Source organism: Sciurus carolinensis, chromosome 6 (genome assembly GCF_902686445.1).
Source record: "Sciurus carolinensis chromosome 6, mSciCar1.2, whole genome shotgun sequence".
Taxonomy (NCBI): Eukaryota; Metazoa; Chordata; class Mammalia; order Rodentia; family Sciuridae; genus Sciurus; species Sciurus carolinensis.
In genome coordinates, this window is record NC_062218.1 from 86,192,747 (window position 1) to 86,213,449 (window position 20,703).

General features: G+C 37.0%; 1 protein-coding gene across 1 annotated transcript in view; it reads right to left on the bottom strand.

The window, feature by feature from the left end:
• The window catches only part of Slco6a1 (solute carrier organic anion transporter family member 6A1), a 178,510-nt gene extending 172,628 nt beyond the window's left edge, over positions 1–5,882 (bottom strand). The window contains 1 exon segment of the mRNA XM_047554753.1: positions 5,567–5,882. Coding sequence (XP_047410709.1) covers positions 5,567–5,882 — 316 coding nt within the window.
• Between the last annotated feature and the right edge of the window lie 14,821 nt (positions 5,883–20,703).

The following is a 20,703-nucleotide window of genomic DNA, read 5'->3' on the forward strand; positions in this document are numbered from 1 at the left end:
AGTCCTAACTAGAACTGCTATAAGTATTCTAAGGAAGTAGACAAGTTGATTTTAAATTTTATGAGAAAAGTCTTATAGTCTAGATCTAGTGTAGCCAAAATAACTTTAAAAGAGAAAAAATGAGAATACCTGATGTGTTAGCTTTCTGTTACTATATCAAATACATGAGAAAATCAACTTGTAAAAGATTTATTTTTGTCCAAGGTTTCAAAGATTCTAGATCATTATTTGTTGGTCCTGTTGCTTTCGGGCTTGAGGCAAGATAGTACATCATGGTGGGAACACATGGCAGAGATCAGGGTCCCAAAATCCCCTTCAAAAGCACACCCCAAATAACCTAAAGACCTTGCACAAGACCCGACATCTTAAAGGCTACTCTACCTACAGCACCATTCTGAAGGGCAAGGCTTTAAGCTTCAAACTGTAGCATTCTGCCCCTGGTCCCCAAAGGTTCATGTTCATCTCAGAATGCAAAATGCATTTAGTCTATCACCAATGGTCTCCAAACGTCTTAACTGTTCCAGCATTTCTCCAAAAAGTAAAGTTTTTGTACATAGTTGTACACCCCTATGAAAGATTTTTAAAAATAAAGTTAGGTGCTTCCAATAAACAATGGTGAGAGAGGCATGGGGTATATGTTCCTATTCTAAAAGTAGTAGGAGAGTAATAAGGGGATGTTCAACCCAAGCCAGGACTGAAACCTACGGGGCAAGCATTAAATCCTAACCCTCATGTCCAGCATCTAGGGCCCAGCCAAGGATTTGGGAAGCCCTGTCCCTGTGCCTATGCTGGTTGCAGTGCATGTGGCTTCTCTTTGTAGGTTTTACATGCTGCCTGCAGCTTCTCTAGACAGGCATCCCACATTGTGGGTATCTCTTGTTCCTTGGTGTCTATGTCACAGTTGCAGCCTCACTTTCACAGCTGCACACATTTCCCTGTCAGGGAATGCTTACAGGGACACTATCCTGCAACATATTTTCTTTCATACTAACACACACACACACACACACACACACACACACACAATCATTCAAGATCAAGATGTATCAGACACCAAACAATGGAGCTAAACCATAAAACTTCTTTTTTTAAATATTTTTTCAGTTGTTAATGGACATTTATTTATTTATAAGTGGTGCTAAGAACCAAACCCAGTGCCTCAGTCATATAAGGCAAGTGCTCTACCACTGAGCTACAACCCCAGTCCCACCATAAAACTTCTTGAAGAAAACAAAGCAGAAAATCTTTATGACACTAAGTTAGAGAATAGTTTCTTTGATAGTGACCAAAAAAAAAAAAAATCATAAAATAAAAAGGTTAACAAATTGTACTTTATCAAAAGCTAGACTTTCTTATGATCAAAAAGATATAATAAAGAGCATTAAGAGCACCACAGACTGGGAGAAAATTTTTGTAAACATTTGTTTAGCAAAAGGCTTGTATCCGGAATATATAAAGAACACTTCATTCAAAAATATGAAGAAAATCCAATTTGTTAAGCGGTGCTTTATAAAAGATGACATATGAATGGCTAAAAAGCATAGAAAAAGATTTCAAGACAATTAATCATTAACAAATGTAGATTAAAATCACAATGAGATACCATTACTCTCTTAACTGTTATGGCTAAAATTAAGGCTGAGATTACCAAGTATTAAAAAAGATGTGGAGCTGCTGGAACTTTCATATGTACACCCCTATAAAAGATTTTAAAAAATAAAGTTAGGTGCTTCCAATATACAATGGTGAGAGAGGTTAATAATAAAAATGTGTAAGTAGTACAGACACTTTGGAAGGAAAGGTGGGAGTATCTAACACATGCACTTCTTTTTTCCCTCTCCGTTTTTAAAATTTGTTCTTTTTAGATATATATGACAGTAGATTATATTTTGACATGTTATACATACATGGAGTATAACTTATTCTGATTAGGATTCATTCTTATGGTTGTATAGGAGGTGGAGTTTCATTGGTCATGTATTTATATACGAACATAGGGAAGGTATGTCTGATTCATTCTACTGTCTTTCCTATTCCTAATACCCCTCCCTTCCCTTCATTCCCCTTTGTCTAATCCAATGAACTTCTATTCTCCCCCTACCCCATTGTGTGTTAGCATTCACATATCAGAGAGGAACATTCAGTGTTCTGTTTTTTGCGATTGGCTTATTTCACTTAGCATGATAGTCTTCAGTTCCATCCATTCACCTGAAAAAGTCATAAAGTCAATCTTCTTATGGTTGAGTAATATTGCATTGTGTATATATACTGCATTTTCTTTATCCATTCATCTGTTGAAGGGCACCAAGTTTGGTTGCATGCTTAGCTATTGTGAGTTGAGCTTCCATAAGCACTGATGTGGCTGCAACACTATAGTGTGCAGATTTTAAGTCCTTTGGGTATATACTGAGGAGTGGGATAACTGGGTCAAATGGTGGCTCCATTCCAAATTTTTGGAGGAATCTCCATACCACTTTCCATAGTGGTTGCACCAATTTGCAGTTCCACCAGCAAGGAAACATACACTTCTTACAAAACTTAGTATATGATGCAATAATTCCACTTCTAGTCATCTACGCCAAAGAAATAAAAACATATTCACATGAAAATTTGTGTGCAACTACTCATAATAGCATTATTCATAATAGACAATAACTGGAAGCAACACAAATGTCTATCAACTACTGAGTGGTCATGTATGGTAATTCTGCACAATGAATACTAGTTACACTAAAAAAAGAGCAAACTATTAATACACAACATGAATCAATATCAAAAACATCATGCTATTAAAAGAAGCCAGACACTAAATACAAGAAATGATATTTTGTGCATATTAAATTAAATCCTAAAAAACACAAAACTAATGACACAAAGTCAACCAATCATTGGTTAAGATAGGTGATAAGAGCATGATTTGATAGAAAATGGGCACGAGGAAACTCAGTGTGATGGGAAGATTCTAAAACTTGATTATGTTGTGATCACATGTCTATATACTTACTCTGTATATTAACTAAAACTCATTGAATTGTACACTTTAAAAATTGTAAATTTTGGAAATCAAGGTGTCGCTTAGTGGTAGAGCAATTGCCTAGCATGCAAGAGACCCTGGGTTCAATGCATACATAGCACTGAAAAAAAAGTGAGTATTATTGTATCTAAATTATACCTAAATAAAGTGAAGGAAAAGAATAAAGGAAGGGAAGGATGGAAGTAGGAGGGAAACATGGCTTAAGTCTAACTGTAAAGAAACATCAGACCCAAGTTGCAATCAACAAACAAAATGAAAGAATCATATTCTTTAAATTTTTTAAGTACCTAAGAATTGTAGAAGAATGAGGAAGTGTTCTAGGTTAAAGTAGTTTTCTAAAATATGATAACTAAATGAAACACAGATTCCTGGATGGAATTCTGGACCAAACAGAAAAGCAGACAGTATTAAGACATCTTGCAACACATAAATGGACCCACCAATTCATGACAGTGAAGATTGCATGGTGGTTATACAGGAAAATGTCTAACTTTGGGAAGAAGCATGCTGGAGTACAGAAAACAAATTCATAAGTTTTAAATTGCGTGCTGTTCTGAGTACTCTGAGTAGCATGGTGGAATCTCACCCCACCCCACCCAGGATGTAAATAATTCATTTGCCCATTACCTCCGTGCTGGGTATGCTACCTGGCCATTAGCCATTCAGCAGTCATCTCAGTTATCAGAGTAACTGTCTGGGTATCACAAGAAAAAAGGTGAATACAGTATAACATGTTACTTTGAGCAAGGGAGAAAAAGAAAGCATATATACTACTATAATTGTCCTATTTTACCATTTATTAATTTTTTTAATCTCTTACTATGGCTAATTTAAAAATTAAACTTCATCGTAGGTATGCATGTAAGGGAAAAAAACATAGTATAAATAGAGTTCAGTAATATCCCTGGTTTCAAGCATTTACTGGAAGTCTTAGAACACATTCCACATGGATATGTGGAACTACTGAAAGTTAGCACTAATGAGGAACCATATCTGAAAAGAAGCCTACATGTGCAGGGAAAGAGAAAGTAAAGGAATAAGTATAGTAAAATTCTGAAAACCTGAGCCAACAGGATGCAGAAATTCTTTGTATTTCTATAACATCCTTTACGTAAGCTTAAAATGACTTCAGAATTGTTTAAAATGCAACTAAAATCATACATATATTGATTGACATACAAATGAAGAACTACATCATTTTCGTAAATGAAGACAGTATTATCCTCAAACTGAGTTGGTAAGTCATGTGGAGTCAGTTAAGCAATGGAGTTCAAACCATTTACAGCCAATCACTTGTTCAAAAATCTTCAATGGCTCCTCATTATGCAACCAATAATGGAATTATACTGAGATAATGCTTGTAAAGCATCTTACCACCTGGAGTAGTGGAAAGTAAAAATCAATTGTGTCTTTTTAGATTCTCATTCAGGTATTTAAAGGCCTTCAAAATGTGACCACATTCTTTTCCTTCCTTTTAAGTTTGTGTGTGCATTCAACATGCACTTATTGAGTGTATTCTCTGTCCCATTCACATTAGTAGGGTGTGAAGAGTATAATGTCAATGTAATTACTCCTTTTTGGTGCTTAGATAAAACCATTACCAATGAAACTTATCATTCATTATGCTGAAACAAGTCTTTGTAAAACACATCACTTACTCATCCATTCATTTCTTCACTCAGTAAATACTCCTCAAGTTCATCCCTTGCTATCTGAACTGTACCTAAATTATTAAGGCATAAGTCAAATGTCTCTTTTTCTGAGAAACTTCTGTGATGATGTGAAGACAAACTGATGACCATTTATTAATTGTTCTCAAGTGGTTCTTTTTTCATAAAATCTTTTCCTTGCATTTATTTAGACACAGGATTTGATAGCAAAAAGAGATCAGGTTTGGCAGATTCCAGTGTCATCAGTATAAGGAAGCTAATTAAAGATCTAGATGTAATGGGAGTGATGAGAATCAGGGCCAAGAAGAGAATGCATGCCCTGTCTGAAGACTGAACTTCACCCTCTTCAAACATTTGCACACAAATAAACGCCCTTAAGATTTTTCTCCAATATCGACTATTTGAAGTCCCATTACTCCTCCTTAATTTACAGATGAGGGGGAAAAAATCAATCAGAAAGTGGCTTAGCCAGAGTGTCTCAAAATTTGGAGGCAGAAGCTGAAACAAGCTGGTGATTGCACACACACAGTTTTCAATTTAAATTCCAAGAATTTTTATCTGAAACTTAAAAACTGGGAGCCAAACCACATTAAATAACAGCAGCCCCTCTCCAACAGTTTATGTGGTGACAGAGCCCCATCACCTCAAAATTATGGGGTGGATCATGTCAATCGTGTGCATGAGGAAGTCAGTCAATAACCAAAACGCTTTGATTCCAATAGTACTTTGAGAACAAGGCAGAGAAAACTGCCTCACTCTGGTCCACCACAGGACGTCCTGCACACATCCTTCCTTTCTCTCCTTCCCCACCAAACCTGCATCTCCAGGGCCCACCAGAATGAACCCCACCCCTTGGGCTCACCTTGAGTCATGACCAGGATACAGAAGAAAAATAGGAAGCAGCGAATGTCGTTAAAACGCTCACAGTAGGAGACAACAATACAACCAATGCCACAGGGCCCCTCCTCAATGTCATCTGGTTCTATTTGCTTCTTGTGAGGGACAGGTTTGACCTTCTTCTTCTTAGGGGCTTTCTGAAACTTCATCAGGGCCAGTGGCACCACTGCCAGGACCGGGGGCAATTTCCTTTGTTTTGGGACATTTCCGCCTTCCTGGGCCTGAGAAGTCTTCTTTTCTGACTCAGTCTCAGGCCCCACATTCTCCGTGGCTTCCTTCATGGTCTCTAGGTGCCCTGCCAGGAACTGGGCAAGGTTTACTTGGGTGTCTTCTTACGATGCTGTCTGCAGTTTCCAGGAACCTGCCTTGCCAGCGCCAAACCCCAAACCCACCCCGCCTGGGTGGGAGGACTCCGAGGCCTGGGGGCGCCTGCGCGCAAGGCTTGGACCAGAACGTTCCTTCTTTCGCAGGAGGCAAACGTCCCTCAGGGGAGTTGACAGTTGCCCTGGGAGACTTCCGAGGCTATTTTCCTTCTTTGTTCCCACGTGAGGAAGAAAAACAAAAATAAAAATAAGGTTAGAACTAGATTCTGAAAACTACTAACACAGACAGTACTAGATAATGAAGTCAAAGGATTCCAGTCCTTAATACTCATTGGGAAGCAGATCAAACAGTGGAAATGTCCTCAAGTTCCCCAGAGTTACTTGCTTGTAGTGTCTTTCCAACTGGACCATCTTGAAACAAACTGAAATTTGCTGAAGGACTAGAAAAAAAATCAGAAAACATGGGAAAAGGTACTTCTATCACAATAAAAGTTTTGGAAGAAAAACAGAGATCAGAAAACAATGTACCAACGATGTCCCTAAATGAAAGTTTTCACACATAGAAATTACTGTCTTAGAGCTCCATCCCCACATAAGGACAGAGTTATTAGTTTTCTTCCTAAATGAAGGTCTGAGAACCAGAGCATGATTTATTTCCTCTGGTGTAAAAATCTTATTGAGCTTAATAGCAGGTTATTAAACTTGGTTTTGTTTCTGTTTTTCATATGAAAACATAACTTCTTATTGGCTTCATTTTCTTGAGCTGAAATATTATCTATTTAAAACATATGTGTGGAGAAGGTGACTTTCCAGGAGAAAGAAAACTAAATTCTCCTGTGACTTAGATGTGTTGCCCAAAACAGTCTAACTCTTCAACATGATTTTGTGCCACTCAGAGTGCTAACCTGGTAGCACAGGAGAAAAATCACTAAGCACTTCACTAAGTTCAAACAACATTTTACTTATACTAAGAGACTTGCTTTGTCAAATGTACAGTCGCTACATAAATAAGAATGACACCCTAGTTTTCCATGTTCATCCTACTCAACTTAGATGGCCCTCACATGGCTTCATGAAGGTAGTAAATATAAAGGAAACAGAATTCGTAGGTGGTAGGAAATGGGGAGTAGTGAGGACTCTTATTCTTGTCCTTTAGTACCACACTAGGTAATGCTTAGGAGCAGAATAGACAAGAGAGTTCTGTTATGCATTTGCTGGTAAATGGATGGAATGGAGTTCCATGCTAAGTGAAATAAGCCAGTTCCAAGAAAAAAAAAACAAAGGTCAGATGTTCTCTCTGATATGTGGACACTAACCCATAGCAAGGGAGGGTAGGGAAGGGAAGTATAGAAGTTCATTGGATTAGACAAAGGGGAATGAAGGGAAGGGAGGGAGGGAGGGGTATGGGAAAGAGAAAGTCAACAGAATGAATCGGACATAACTTTCTTATGCTTATATATGAATATGACCAATGTAACCCCACATTGTATTCAACCACAAGAATATGATCAAAATTATAATGGGTTACATCCCATGTATGTATAATATGTCAAAATAAACCCCACTAAAAACAAAAAATAAAAAATAATTTTTAAAAATAAATAAAATGGAGAGTCTTAACTAGGAACTGAATCTTTGCCCCAAGTACCTGCCTTATGTGAGAGGTCTCTCCAATTAAGCTGCAACACAAAGGGTCTACTGACTTTCTGGAGTCCCCCAGGGGTCTAAGAACCTAGAGGGGAGGGCACAAAAGGTCTGAGCTAGTTGCAAAGTATATAACCCACAGAGAGAAAACTGTTAAATGTAATAATCTTGTGTACATATACTATGTGTGCCCATACCTCAGTGCATATGCAAGTACATTTATTTATGCACCAGGCCAATTTTGCATAAATAAAAATTTCTGTTAAAAATAAATGATATTGGAGGTTTTGCTTCTACTCAGAATATACATAGCCAAAGAGAATATTGACCCTCTCTAACAAAAAAAAAAAAACAACAAAGTCAGATAGTTATTTAAAAGTTAAGTATTTTCAGCTCATCAGAAAACTGCATTTGCAAAGTAATCAGATAAATTGATACTAAAAGGTAACCAGTGCTAGGAAAGAAGTATGACATGCACAGACTAACTTGTGAAGAAGACAGGAGGAAAGAGAAATCCTAAAACAAAATAGGAACACTTCAAAGTTTACTATATACTTAAAGGCCAAGTGACCTCAAACATACAGTTTACAACCCCAGACACCTCAGAAATATGGCTAGTCTATGCCCATTACCAGATCTTTGATCCAGTTACTAGTGATAGACTCTTGACTAGGGAAGAAACAGAGAAGTTCACCCTCCTGCCCCCCAGTATATACCTGAACCTTCTGGAATATAAAACAAAAGCATTTTTGCCTCTGGGAATGAGGTAGGAAACTCTCATGCCCTCCAAGCCCTGGGAAAGTTTAGTTATTATAGTAGAAACATTGAAAAAGCCATTTTCCATTGAGAAAGAAGCAAGAAATCAGTTTGCCCTGTGGTTAAACCAATAGCTAACTGCCACTAAAGAAAAGGATAGAAATAAAAACAATCTGCCAAAGAAAAGGGGGAAAAACTTCAGTTCTTCACCAGAACTCCATAAAATCAAAGCAAAGTCTAATTCTTTGGGTTTGAGCAATCTACTATGTCTATCTAAAAGTCAGGTTTGGGGGTGATCCAAGATAGCAGACTAGAGGGTGACTGCATCTCCTGTCGCTCCAGAACCCAGGACTCAAGAAGGGGAGGCATTGAGAGATTCGGACTAAAATAGAGCCACAGGTGAGTCTCCCCGACCAGGTGAAGCTCAGCTTGGGCAGCAGGCCCGGATAGAGGTGGCTTATCAGAGTAGGGCAGGGCAGCTAGAGTCTTCCCCAGGCAGCCCTGCACACTCCGGCGGTGGGCTCCTCCCACACGGCCAGCTTCTCCAGCTTCTTGGAACAGGCCCCCCAGTGAAAGTCTTTCTGAACAGAAGCAGCTCCAAGTCCCGGAGCCAGCGTGGTGAGCTCCGGCCCACAAGCGACTTCAGGGACCAGGACAGGGCAGCCAGGGACTTCCCCAAGAAGCCCAGCCCCGTGTGGCAGGAGGCGCCTTTCAGGGCTATCTTCTCAGAGCAGACTGCCCAGTGAGAGCCTTTCTACACAGAGCCAGCGACAAGTCCCCAAGCCAGCGGAGAGCTCCGACCCACAAGCAGTCTCTGGGATTAGGGCAGAGCAGCCAGAGAATTCTCCAGGTGGCCCTGCCCCCTCTGGTCACAGGCTCTTTCCACGGGGCAATCCAAGATGGCAGACTAGAGGGTGACTGCATCTCCAGTCACTCCAGAACCCAAGATTCAAAAAGGGGAGGCATTGAGAGACTCAGACTAAAATAGAGCCACGGGATGAGTCTCCTCCACCAGGTGAAGCTCGACCTGGGCGGCAGGCACAGAGAGGGGTAGCTTATCAGAGCAGGGCAGGGCAGCTAGAGTCTTCCCCAGATAACCCTGCGCACTCCGGCAGTGGGCTCCTCCCACAGGGCCAGCTTCTTGGAGCAGGCCCCCCAGTGACAGCCTTTCCACACAGAGCCAGCTCCAAGCCCTGGAACCAGTAGCAGGCTAGGGGCAGCTTTCTTCAGAAGCACTGCATTATCAAGTTCCTCCAAGACTTCAGGCTACTGAAGGCTGGGAGGTGATACACTGGAAATCTACAGGGACACTATAAGCCAATAGAGGAAATCTGCAATATCTCAGGGTCCCACTGACAGCTGACCAATATGAAAAAACAAGGGAAGAAAATGTCCCAAACAAACCTAGACACTACCTCAATAAAACCCAATGACAGCACAGCAGAAGAAATGTCAGAAAGGGAGTTCAGAATGTACATAATTAAAACAATCAGGGAAGCAAACAAGGAGATGAAAGAGCAAATGCAGGCATTGAAGGAGGAGATGAAAGAGCAAATGCAGGCATTAAATGATCACACCAAACAACAGTTAAAAGACCAAATACAGGAAGCAAGAGATCATTTCAATAAACAGTTAGAGATACTGAAAAAAAAAACAAACAGAAATCCTTGAAATGAAGGAAATAATAAACCAAGTTAAAAACTCCATAGAAAGCATAATCACCTGGATAGAACACCTGGAAGACAAACCTCAGACATTGAAGACAAAATATTTAATCTTGAAAACAAAGTTGGCCAAACAGAGAAGATGGTAAGAAATCATGAACAGAATCTCCAAGAATTATGGGATATCATGAAAAGGCCAAATTTAAGAATTATTGGGACTGTAGAAGGCTTAGAGAAACAAACCAAAGGAATGAACAATCTATTCAATGAAATAATATCAGAAAATTTCCCAAATCTGAAGAATGAAATGGAAAACCAAGTACAAGAAGCTTATAGGACTCCAAATATACAAAATTACAACAGACCCACACCAAGGCACATTATTATGAAAATACCTAACATACAAAATAAAGACAGAATTTTAAAGGCTACAAGAGAAAAGAATCAAATTACATTCGGGGGGGGGGGGAACCAATAAGAATATCAACAGATTTTTCAATTCAGACCCTAAAAGCTAGAAGGGCCTGGAACAACATTTACCAAGCCCTGAAAGAAAATGGATGCCAACCAAAAATCTTATACCCAGCAAAACTTACTTTCAGATTTGACGACAAAATAAGATCCTTCCATGATAAACAAAAGCTAAAGGAATTTACAAAAAGAAAGCCGGCATTACAGAACATTGTCAGCAAAATATTCCATGAGGAAGAGATGAAAAACAATGATACAAATCAGCAATGGGAGGAACTAGCCTAAAGGAATAGCCAAATAAAGGAGAAACCAAATCATGTCAAAAAACAAAAATGAGTCAAATGACTGGGAATACAAATCATATCTCAATAATAACCCTGAATGTTAATGGCCTGAACTCATCAATCAAAAGACATAGACTGGCAGATTGGATTAAAAAGAAAAATCCAACAATATGCTGCCTGCAAGAGACTCATCTCATACAAAGAGATACCCATAGACTAAAGGTGAAAGGATGGGAAAAAACATACCATGCACATGGACACAGCAAAACAGCTGGAGTATCCATCCTCATTTAAGATAATGTGGACTTCAAGCCAAAACTAGTCAGAAGGGATAAAGAAGGACATTACATGCTGCTTAAGGGAAGCATAAATCAGCAAGACATAACAATCATAAATATCTATGCCCCAAACATTGGCTCATCCACGTATGTCAAACAAATCCTTCTCAATTCCAGAAATCAAATAGACCACAACACAATAATACTAGGCGATTTTAACACACCTCTCTCACCACTGGATAGATCGTCCAAACAAAAATTGAATAAAGAAACCATAGATCTCAATAACACAATCAACAATTTAGACTTAACGGACATATATAGAATATACCATCCAAAAAAGAACGAATACACTTTCTTCTCAGCACCACATGAATCTTCTCTAAAATAGACCATATTTTATGCCACAAAGATAGTGTTAGCAAATACAAGAAGATAGAGATACTACCTTGTACTTTATCAGATCATAATGGATTGAAATTAGAAACAAATGACAGAAAAAAAAAAAAAAGAAACTACTCCAATACCTGGAGATTAAATAATACACTATTATATAATGAATGGATAACAGAAGACATCAGGAGGGAAATAAAAAAATTCTTAGAAGTAAACGAGAACAAAGACACATCATATCAAAATCTCTGGGACACTATGAAAGCAGTACTTAGAGGAAGATTTATTTCATGGGGTGCATTCAAAAAAAGAAGTAGAAATCAACAAATAAATGACTTAACACTACAGCTCAAAGCGCTAGAAAAAGAAGAGCAGACCAATACCAAAAGTAGTAGAAGACAGGAAATAGTTAAAATCAGAGCCGAAATCAACGAAATTGAAACAAAAGAAACAATTGGAAAAATTAACAAAATAAATAGTTGGTTCTTTGAAAAAAATAAACAAAATTGATAAACCCTTAGCCACACTAACAAAGAGAAAGAGGGAGAAAACTCAAATTACTAAAATTTGGAATGAAGAAGGAAATATCACAACAGACACGAGTGAACTACAAAACATAATTAGAAGCTATTTTGAAAATCTACACTCCAACAACACAGAAAACCTCGAAGACATCAACAACTTTTAGAGACATATGAATTACCTAAACTGAATGAGGAACATATACACAACTTAAATAAATCAATTTCAAGCAATGAAATAGAAGAGGTCATCAAAAGCCTACCAACAAAGAAAAGTCCGGGACCAGATGGGTTCTCAGCCGAGTTCTACAAAACCTTTACAGAAGAGCTCATTCCAATACTCCTCAAAGTATTCCATGAAATAGAAGAGGAGGGAACCCTCCCAAACTCATTCTACGAAGCCAATATCACCCTGATACCTAAACCAGACAGAGACACAAAAAGGAAAGAAAATTTCAGACCAATATCCTTAATGAACATAGGTGCAAAAATTCTCAACAAAATTTCAGCAAATTGCATACAAAAATATATTAAAAAGATAGTATATCACGATCAAGTGGGTTTTATCCCCGGGATGCAAGGTTGGTTCAACATCCAGAAATCAATAAATGTCATTCACCATATCAACAGACTTAAAGTTAAGAATCACATGATTATTTCAATAGATGCAGAAAAAAAATTCGATAAAATACAGCATCCCTTCATGCTCAAAACACTAGAAAAAATTGGGGTAGTGGGAACATTCCTTAATATTATAAAGGCCATCTACGCTAAGCCCATGGCCAATATCATTCTAAATGGTGAAAAACTGAAAGCATTCCCCCTAAAAACTGGAACAAGGCAGGGATGCCCTCTTTCACCACTTCTATTCAACATTGTCCTTGAAACTCTAGCCAGAGCAATTAGACAGACCAAAGAAATTAAATGGATACAAATTGGAAAAGAAGGACTCAAACTATCCCTGTTCGCTGATGACATGATTATATATTTAGAGGAACCTGGAAATTCCACCAGAAAAGTTTTAGAACTCATAAGTGAATTCAGTAAAGTAGCAGGTTACAAGATCAATGCTCATAAATCCAATGCATTTTTATACATAAGTGATGAATCTTCAGAAAGAGAAATTAGGAAAACTACCCCATTCAAAATAGCATCGAAAAAAATAAAATACTTCGGAATCAATCTCACAAAAGAGGTGAAAGACCTCTAAAATGAGAACTACAGAACACTAAGGAAGGAAATTAAAGAAAACATTAGAAGATGGAAAGATCTCCCATGTTCTTGGATAGGTAGAATTAATATTGTCAAAATGGCCATACTACCTAAAGTGCTTTACAGATTCAATGCAATTCCAATTAAAATCCCAATGATGTACCTTACAGAAATAGATCAAGCAATTATGAAATTCATCTGGAAGAATAAGAAACCCAGAATAACTAAAGCAATCCTCAGTAGAAAGAGCGAAGCAGGGGGTATTGCAATACCAGATCTTCAACTCTACTACAAAGCAATAGTAACAAAAACGGCATGGTATTGGTACCAAAATACACAGGTAGATCAATGGTACAGAATAGAGGACATGGACACAAACCCAAATAAATACAATTTTCTCATACTAGACAAAGGTGCCAAAAATATGCAATGGAGAAAAGATAGCCTCTTCAACAAATGGTGCTGGAAAAACTGGAAAAGAATATGCAACAGAATGAAATGAAACCCCTATCTCTCACTCTGCACAAAACTCAGCTCATAATGGATCAAGGACCTTGGAATCAGACCAGAGACCCTGCATCTCATAGAAGAAAAAGTAGGTCCAAACCTTCAACTTGTTGGCTTAGGACCAGACTTCCTTAACAGGACTCCTACAGGGCAAGAAATAAAAGCAAGAATCAACAACTGGGATAGATTCAAACTAAAAAGCTTTCTCTCAGCAAAGGAAACTATCAGTAATGTGAAGAGAGAGCCTACAGAATGGGAGAATATCTTTGCCACTCATACTTCAGATAGAGCGCTAATTTCCAAAATCTATAAAGAACTCAAAAAACTCTACACCAAGAATACAAATAATCCAATCAACAAATGGGCTAGGGAAATGAACAGACACTTCACAGAAGAAGATATCAACAAGCAATCAACAGATATATGAAAAAATGTTCAACATCTCTAGTAATAAGAGAAATGCAAATCAAAACTACCCTAAGATTTCATCTCACCCCAATTAGAATGGCAATTATCAAGAACACAAGCAACAACAGGTGTTGACGAGGATGTGGGAAAAAGGTACACTCATACATTGCTGGTGGGGTTGCAAATTAGTGCAACCACTCTGGAAGGCAGTATGGAGATTCCTCAGAAAGCTTGGAATGGAACCACCATTTGACCCAGCTATCCCACTCCTTGACCTATACACAAAGGACTTAAAATCAGCATACTACAGAGATACAGCCACATCAATGTTCATTGCTGCTCAATTCACCATAGCCAGATTGTGGAACCAACCTAGATGCCCTTCAGTTGATGAATGGATAAAGAAACTGTGGCATATATATACAACGGAATATTACTCCACCATAAAGAATGATAAAATTATGGCATTTGCAGGCAAATGGATGAAATTGGAGAATATCATGCTAAGTGAGATAAGCCAGTCTCAGAAAACCAAAGGACGAATGATCTCACTGATAAGCGGATGAGGACATATAATGGGGGGTGGGAGGGGTTAGTTTTAGGGTTAGAGTTAGGGTTAGGGAGGGGGGCAAGAATGAAGGAAGGAAGGACTGTACATAGAGGGAAAAGAGGGGTGGGAGGGGTGTGGGGGAAGGGAAAAAATAACAGAATGAATCAAACAACATTGCCCTATGTAAATTTATGATTACACAAATGGTATGCCTTGACTCCTTGTACAAATAGAGAAACAACATGTATCCCATTTGTTTACAATAAAAAAAATTTTAAAAAAATAAAATAAAATACCTGAGGAAAAATAAATAAATAAATAAATAAATAAATAAAATTCAGGTTTGACCTGGAAAACATCAGCCTGCCTATATTATGAGCATTGAATGAATGAAAAGCAATAGCACTCCAACAGTATGGATGGGTAAAGAGAGCAGAGGCGAGTTCTCTCTGTGGTGTAAATACACAGGACCTGCTGAAAGTCGAGGATACAACAGAAACACTGACCAGGTGTCAGGTGAAGCACAAGATAGCTTCACCCCACAATGGAAGACTTTGAAGGCTGCAGTTCATTGAAGACAAATAGAGTGAGAGCAAACCTAAATTCAACTCTACTTCAATCTACATTAATAAATCTACACTAATTATCTGAAAGAAGAACTATGCCTATCTCCAGGTATATATGCATCAGTCTCCAATATTCCTTTATATACAATGTCTGGAAGTTAGTATTAAATTGTCTAACATATGTACAAATTAAGTACCACTGTGAGATAATAAGTAGAAAAACTATTTGAAGATATAATGGCCACAAATATTATGAAACTAACAAAAGAGATAGACCCATATTATGCAATAATGTCAGAGAAGACCAAGAAGATAAGTATAAAGAAAATATATCAGTCAAAATGTTAAAATCAAAGCTAACCATAAAGGTTTGAAGAAAAGCAGAGAAAGGAAACAATTTATAAACAATTATTTTAAAACTGATACCATTAGAAATCATGCAAGCTAGAATGAAATGTAACTGACTTTAAAATATATTTTTGAAATTCTCTAATGGAAGTTTTATGTTCTGTGTATCTTTCAAAAATGTGTTGAGAACTATGAAAAATCTTTAAAAATATTAGTAGATAAAATCCAAAACATATAAAAATAATTATATTTCATGACCAAGTGAACTTTATCTCAAAGTGAGTTCAATTCTGAAACTGAATAATGTAATATACTACATAAATATAAGAGACAAAATCCTCTCATTTTAACAGATATAATAGAAGCACTTGAAAATATTCTTCACCCTTTCATTACTAAAACACTTAAGAAACCAAGAATAGAAAATATCTTCCTGAAACTAGTAAATGTTATTTATAAAAAGCTTCCATGAAATCGTATTTAAAATTGTGAAAAGCTAAATGTTTTGCCCTACAATCAGAAGCAAAACAGAGATATGAAATCTTGATACACTTACATTCAACATTGTACTGACAGTTCTAACCAGGGAAACTCTAAAGGAAAGGAAAAAGGGAGGGAAAGATGGGAGATAAGAAAGGGAAAGAAAAGGAGAATTTGGGTTGGAAAAAAATAATTAAAACTATATTCAGATATGATATTATTCTTTATAGAAAATCCAAAGAACTTCACTAAAAGCTTACTAGAACTATGAAACAATTTCTGTAAGATTAAAGGATAAAATAAAACAACATAAAAACATTTAAACTAGCAATAAACTTGCTAAAGATTAAATTAAGAAAACAATTTCAGGCACCAAAAATAAAATAAAATACCGAGAATACACTGAACAAAAGAAGTGCAAGGCTCAGACAATGAAAATAGCAAAATATTATTGAAAAAAGAGATTTGGGAATTTTCTGACTGTTCCCTATTTACAAGCTAATAAACTAACCTATTACAATTTCATAGACACTAGTAAAAGACATGAGATTCCTTAGTCAGAAACAAAGAACTTGGCTACTTAATCTTGGTTGACTGATTCTATTACCCTTAAATTCCACAGGGGTAGCTCAAGTAAGCCAGATGGATGGTGGTTTGCATTGCATCCAAAGAATCTGAGCTTAGAGAATTTAACTTTTACAGTGAGCTGTTGTGAAATCTTTTCTCTGCCCATGGGGACTTCACCTCAATCCTCTAAGTTGGTTCCTGAAATGAAATTCTGAAAAATGGCTTTAGGGAAGAGCATTCATGGTCTTACCTTCCTCACATGCCCAGTAAGAATACACAAGGATGCTGAGAATTCATTATGGATTGCTCCCCCACAAAACTAGGTTAAATATATTTGGGCAGGGGGACAGAGAATTTGGTGCCAGCATACTTGTACTAATTTGTAATCCTGCCACCAGTATAAAGGTATTCCTTTTTCTCCACATCCTCTCCAGCATTTATTATTATTTGTAGTCCTCTTGGCTGCCATTCTGATAGGTGTGAGATGAAATTTCAACATAGGTTTGATTTATGTTTTCCTAATTGCTAATGATGTTGATCATTTTTTCATATATTTGTTGGCCATTTTTTTTTTTGGTGTCTTCATTTGGCCATTTATTAATTGGGTTATAATTGATTGTTAATAAAGTTTAATTTTATCTCCACTATTGACTCATTTGCTATACTTCAAGTGTATGTTTACTTATTTACTTGGTCATTGCTACATAACATTCATAATATATATCTTTAATTTACTAAATCTATATTCAAATATTATTATACTACTCCACATGCCTAATCAGGATTTTATGATACTGCCACCTCTTCCCTCTCATTTTGCTTTAAATAACCAATTATCTTTTTAAAATGTTAAAATATATTAGACCTACAATCAATAAACATATGGAAAAATGTTCAACATCTCTAGTAATAAGAGAAATGCAAAACCACCTTAAGATTCCATCTCACCCCAATCAGAATGGCGATTATCAAGAATACAAGCAACAACAGGTGTTGGCGAGGATGTGGGGAAAAAGGTACACTCATACATTGCTGGTGTGATTGCAAATTAGTGCAGCCACTCTGGAAGGCAGTATGGAGATTCCTTAGAAAACTTGGAATGGAACTACCATTTGACCCAGCTATCCCACTCCTTGGCCTATACCCAAAGGTCTTACAATCAGCATACTACAGAGATACAGCCACATCAATGTTCATTGCTGCTCAATTCACCATAGCCAGATTGTGGAACCAACCTAGATGCCCTTCAGTTGATGAATGGATAAAGAAACTGTGGCATATATATACAAGGGAATATTACTCAGCCATAAAGAATGATAAAATGATGGCATTTGCAGGCAAATGGACGAAATTGGAGAATATCATGCTAAGTGAGATAAGTCAATCTCAAAAAACCAAAGGAAGAATGATCTTGCTGATAAGTGGATGTTGATACAAAATGGGGCGTGGGAGGGGTTAGTTTTAGGGTTAGAGTTAGGGTTAGGGAGGGGGGCAAGAATGGGGGAAGGAAGGACTGTATAGAGGGAAAAGAGGGATGGGAGGGGTGGGGGGAAGGGGAAAAATAACAGAATGAATCAACCAACATCACCCTATGTAAATTTATGATTACACAAATGTATGCCTTTACTCTATGTACAAACAGAGAAACAACATGTATCCCATTTGTTTACAATAAAAAAAAATATTTTCCACTTTTTATTTATTAGGTTCTTTTTTATTAGCTTGCCCACCAGTGTTTTCCTTATATAGTTTTAAAAAATTATTATTCAACTGTGTCTTACATATCCATCAAAGTTTTTATCAATATTTTCATGATAGACTTTTATTAAACATATTTCAATTACAGCAGTATGTGCTCTCCATATAGTGGGGGAAAAATGGATTACTCTAGAATTTCTCTCTCATGGGCAAAAAAGAAAGATAATGTACTGGGAATACACTTTAAGTATTCATTGATGCATCAGTTACTGAAGAAAATACCTATCATTGCAAAGATACTACTAAAGTAGTAAGAAAATAATTCAATTCATGATGGCAAAAACTTTTAGCATGGCGCAGAATGCAGGATATATGTTTTAAAATCATTATTTTTGATATAAGACTTTCAGATAACTTAACATTCAATATTTTGAGGGCTTAAAATTAGTTCTACTTTTCAAAAATTTGTTCAGTATTGTATTCTTTTCTTGTTGCCTTAACCTCTTTCTTCTGAAAGTAATAAAAGCGTGGACAATGTCAGTTTAGAAATGGTTTGTAGTTGAGTAAACCTGTACAAAGCAATTCTAAAGCACCATGACCAGTGCAGCCAAATTGGTGGGTTCCAGCAAGGGGTGATGGGGGCTTAGAAAAATAAAGACTCACAAACACAGATTTTGAAGATAAACAGCTGGGATTAGGTGGAGTACTGCTCTCTGATGGAGATGCAGATCTGAAGAGTTATGCCAGCTATATGTCTCATTATCAGGTTAAAGACTATGCAAACATTATTCTTTGTATTCAGGAAAGTTATAGGAACTGGAACATCTATGTAGCTTTTTCACCCCCAGTCTCAATAACTGCTCTCCCATCCTCTGTCACAGCTCTCCACACTAAAGTGGGAGCTCATTGACAAGAAACACAAATTGAAATGGAGGAAACAAATATACCAAGAATGATGGGATAGTGTAAAAGAAGTACTGAGAGATAAGTTTCTAAAAATAAATACCTACAGTAAAAGAGACTTCAAATAAACAGCCTAATGATACAACCCAAGGAACTAGAAAGCTAACAGCAAACTCAAAATTAGTGGAAGGAAAAGAATAATAAATAGTAGACAGAAATAGAGACTAAAAAGAATACAAAAGAGCAACAAAACAAAGAGTTGCTTTTCAAAAATAAAAACAAAATCAACAAATATTTAGTCAAACTCCCCAAACAAAGAGAAGGAAGGAAGGGAAGGGAGGGAAGAGAAGGGAAGGGAAGGGAAAGGAAGGGAAGGGAAGGAAAGGAAAGGGAAAGAAGGAAGGAAAGAAGGATAGTGAATAAAGTCAGAGGCAGAAGTGGGGATATTACAACTGATAGCACAGAAATACAAAAAACCATTAGGAATTATTATAAATAAGTAAAGACCAACAAATTGAAAGCCCTAATGACTGGGAATATATCTCAGTGGTAGAGCACTTGCCTAGTAAGCAGGAGGCCCTGGGTTTGATCAGGAAGGAAGGATCAAAGGAAGGAACAAAGGAAGGAAGGAAGGAAGGAAACCTTAGAAGAAATGGATACATTTCTGGAAACATAATTATCAAAATTTAACCATGAAGACATAGAAAACCTAAACAGACCATAATTAATGAAGAGATTGAATCAGTAATCAAGTCTTCCCACAACAAGCAAAACCCAAGATCAAATGGCTTCAGTGCTGCATTTTCCCAAACATTTTTCTTTTTTGGTGGGGGGTACTGGGGATTGAACTCAGCAGCACTCAACCACTGAGCCACATTCCCGGCCCTTTTTGCATTTTATTTAGAGACAGGGTCTCACTGAGCTGCTTAGTGCCTTGCTGTTGCTGAGGCTGGCTTTGAATTCAAGATCTTCCTGCTTCAGCTTCTTGAGCCACTGGGATTATAGGCATGCGCCACCATGCTGGGCCCAACTTTTTATTTTTATTTTTTTTACTATGAACTGAAATATTCTTTTATTAATGTATATATGAACATGAAATAGGATCACTTTTTTTTTTAAAGGCAACTTCACTTTTGAACAATTTCAGAAAAATAAACTTTGGCTCTTTATTCCTTTTAATGATTTCTGTAGTTGACCTTTTTTCCCTTAGTATATCATTCACTTTGGACCTGAGTTACCTCAACTCCTTGGAGAGGCAGTAAGGACAGAGTCTTCATTTAGCAAACATTTCCTAATTTTAACATTTAAGAGTTAATACTTAAAATGAAAAACTCTCTTAATCCCTAATCTCTATCCCTATTATGAATTTGTAAGTTTAATACAAGTTAAGTCTATAAATAAAGTTGTTCTTTCTCAAAAAAACACTTAAGAAACTTTATAGAATTACAGATTTAAAATATTTACTAAAAGAAACTAATGTACCAGTCATTTTACTCCTATTAACATAGGATGCTCCAGCTTCCTGGTAT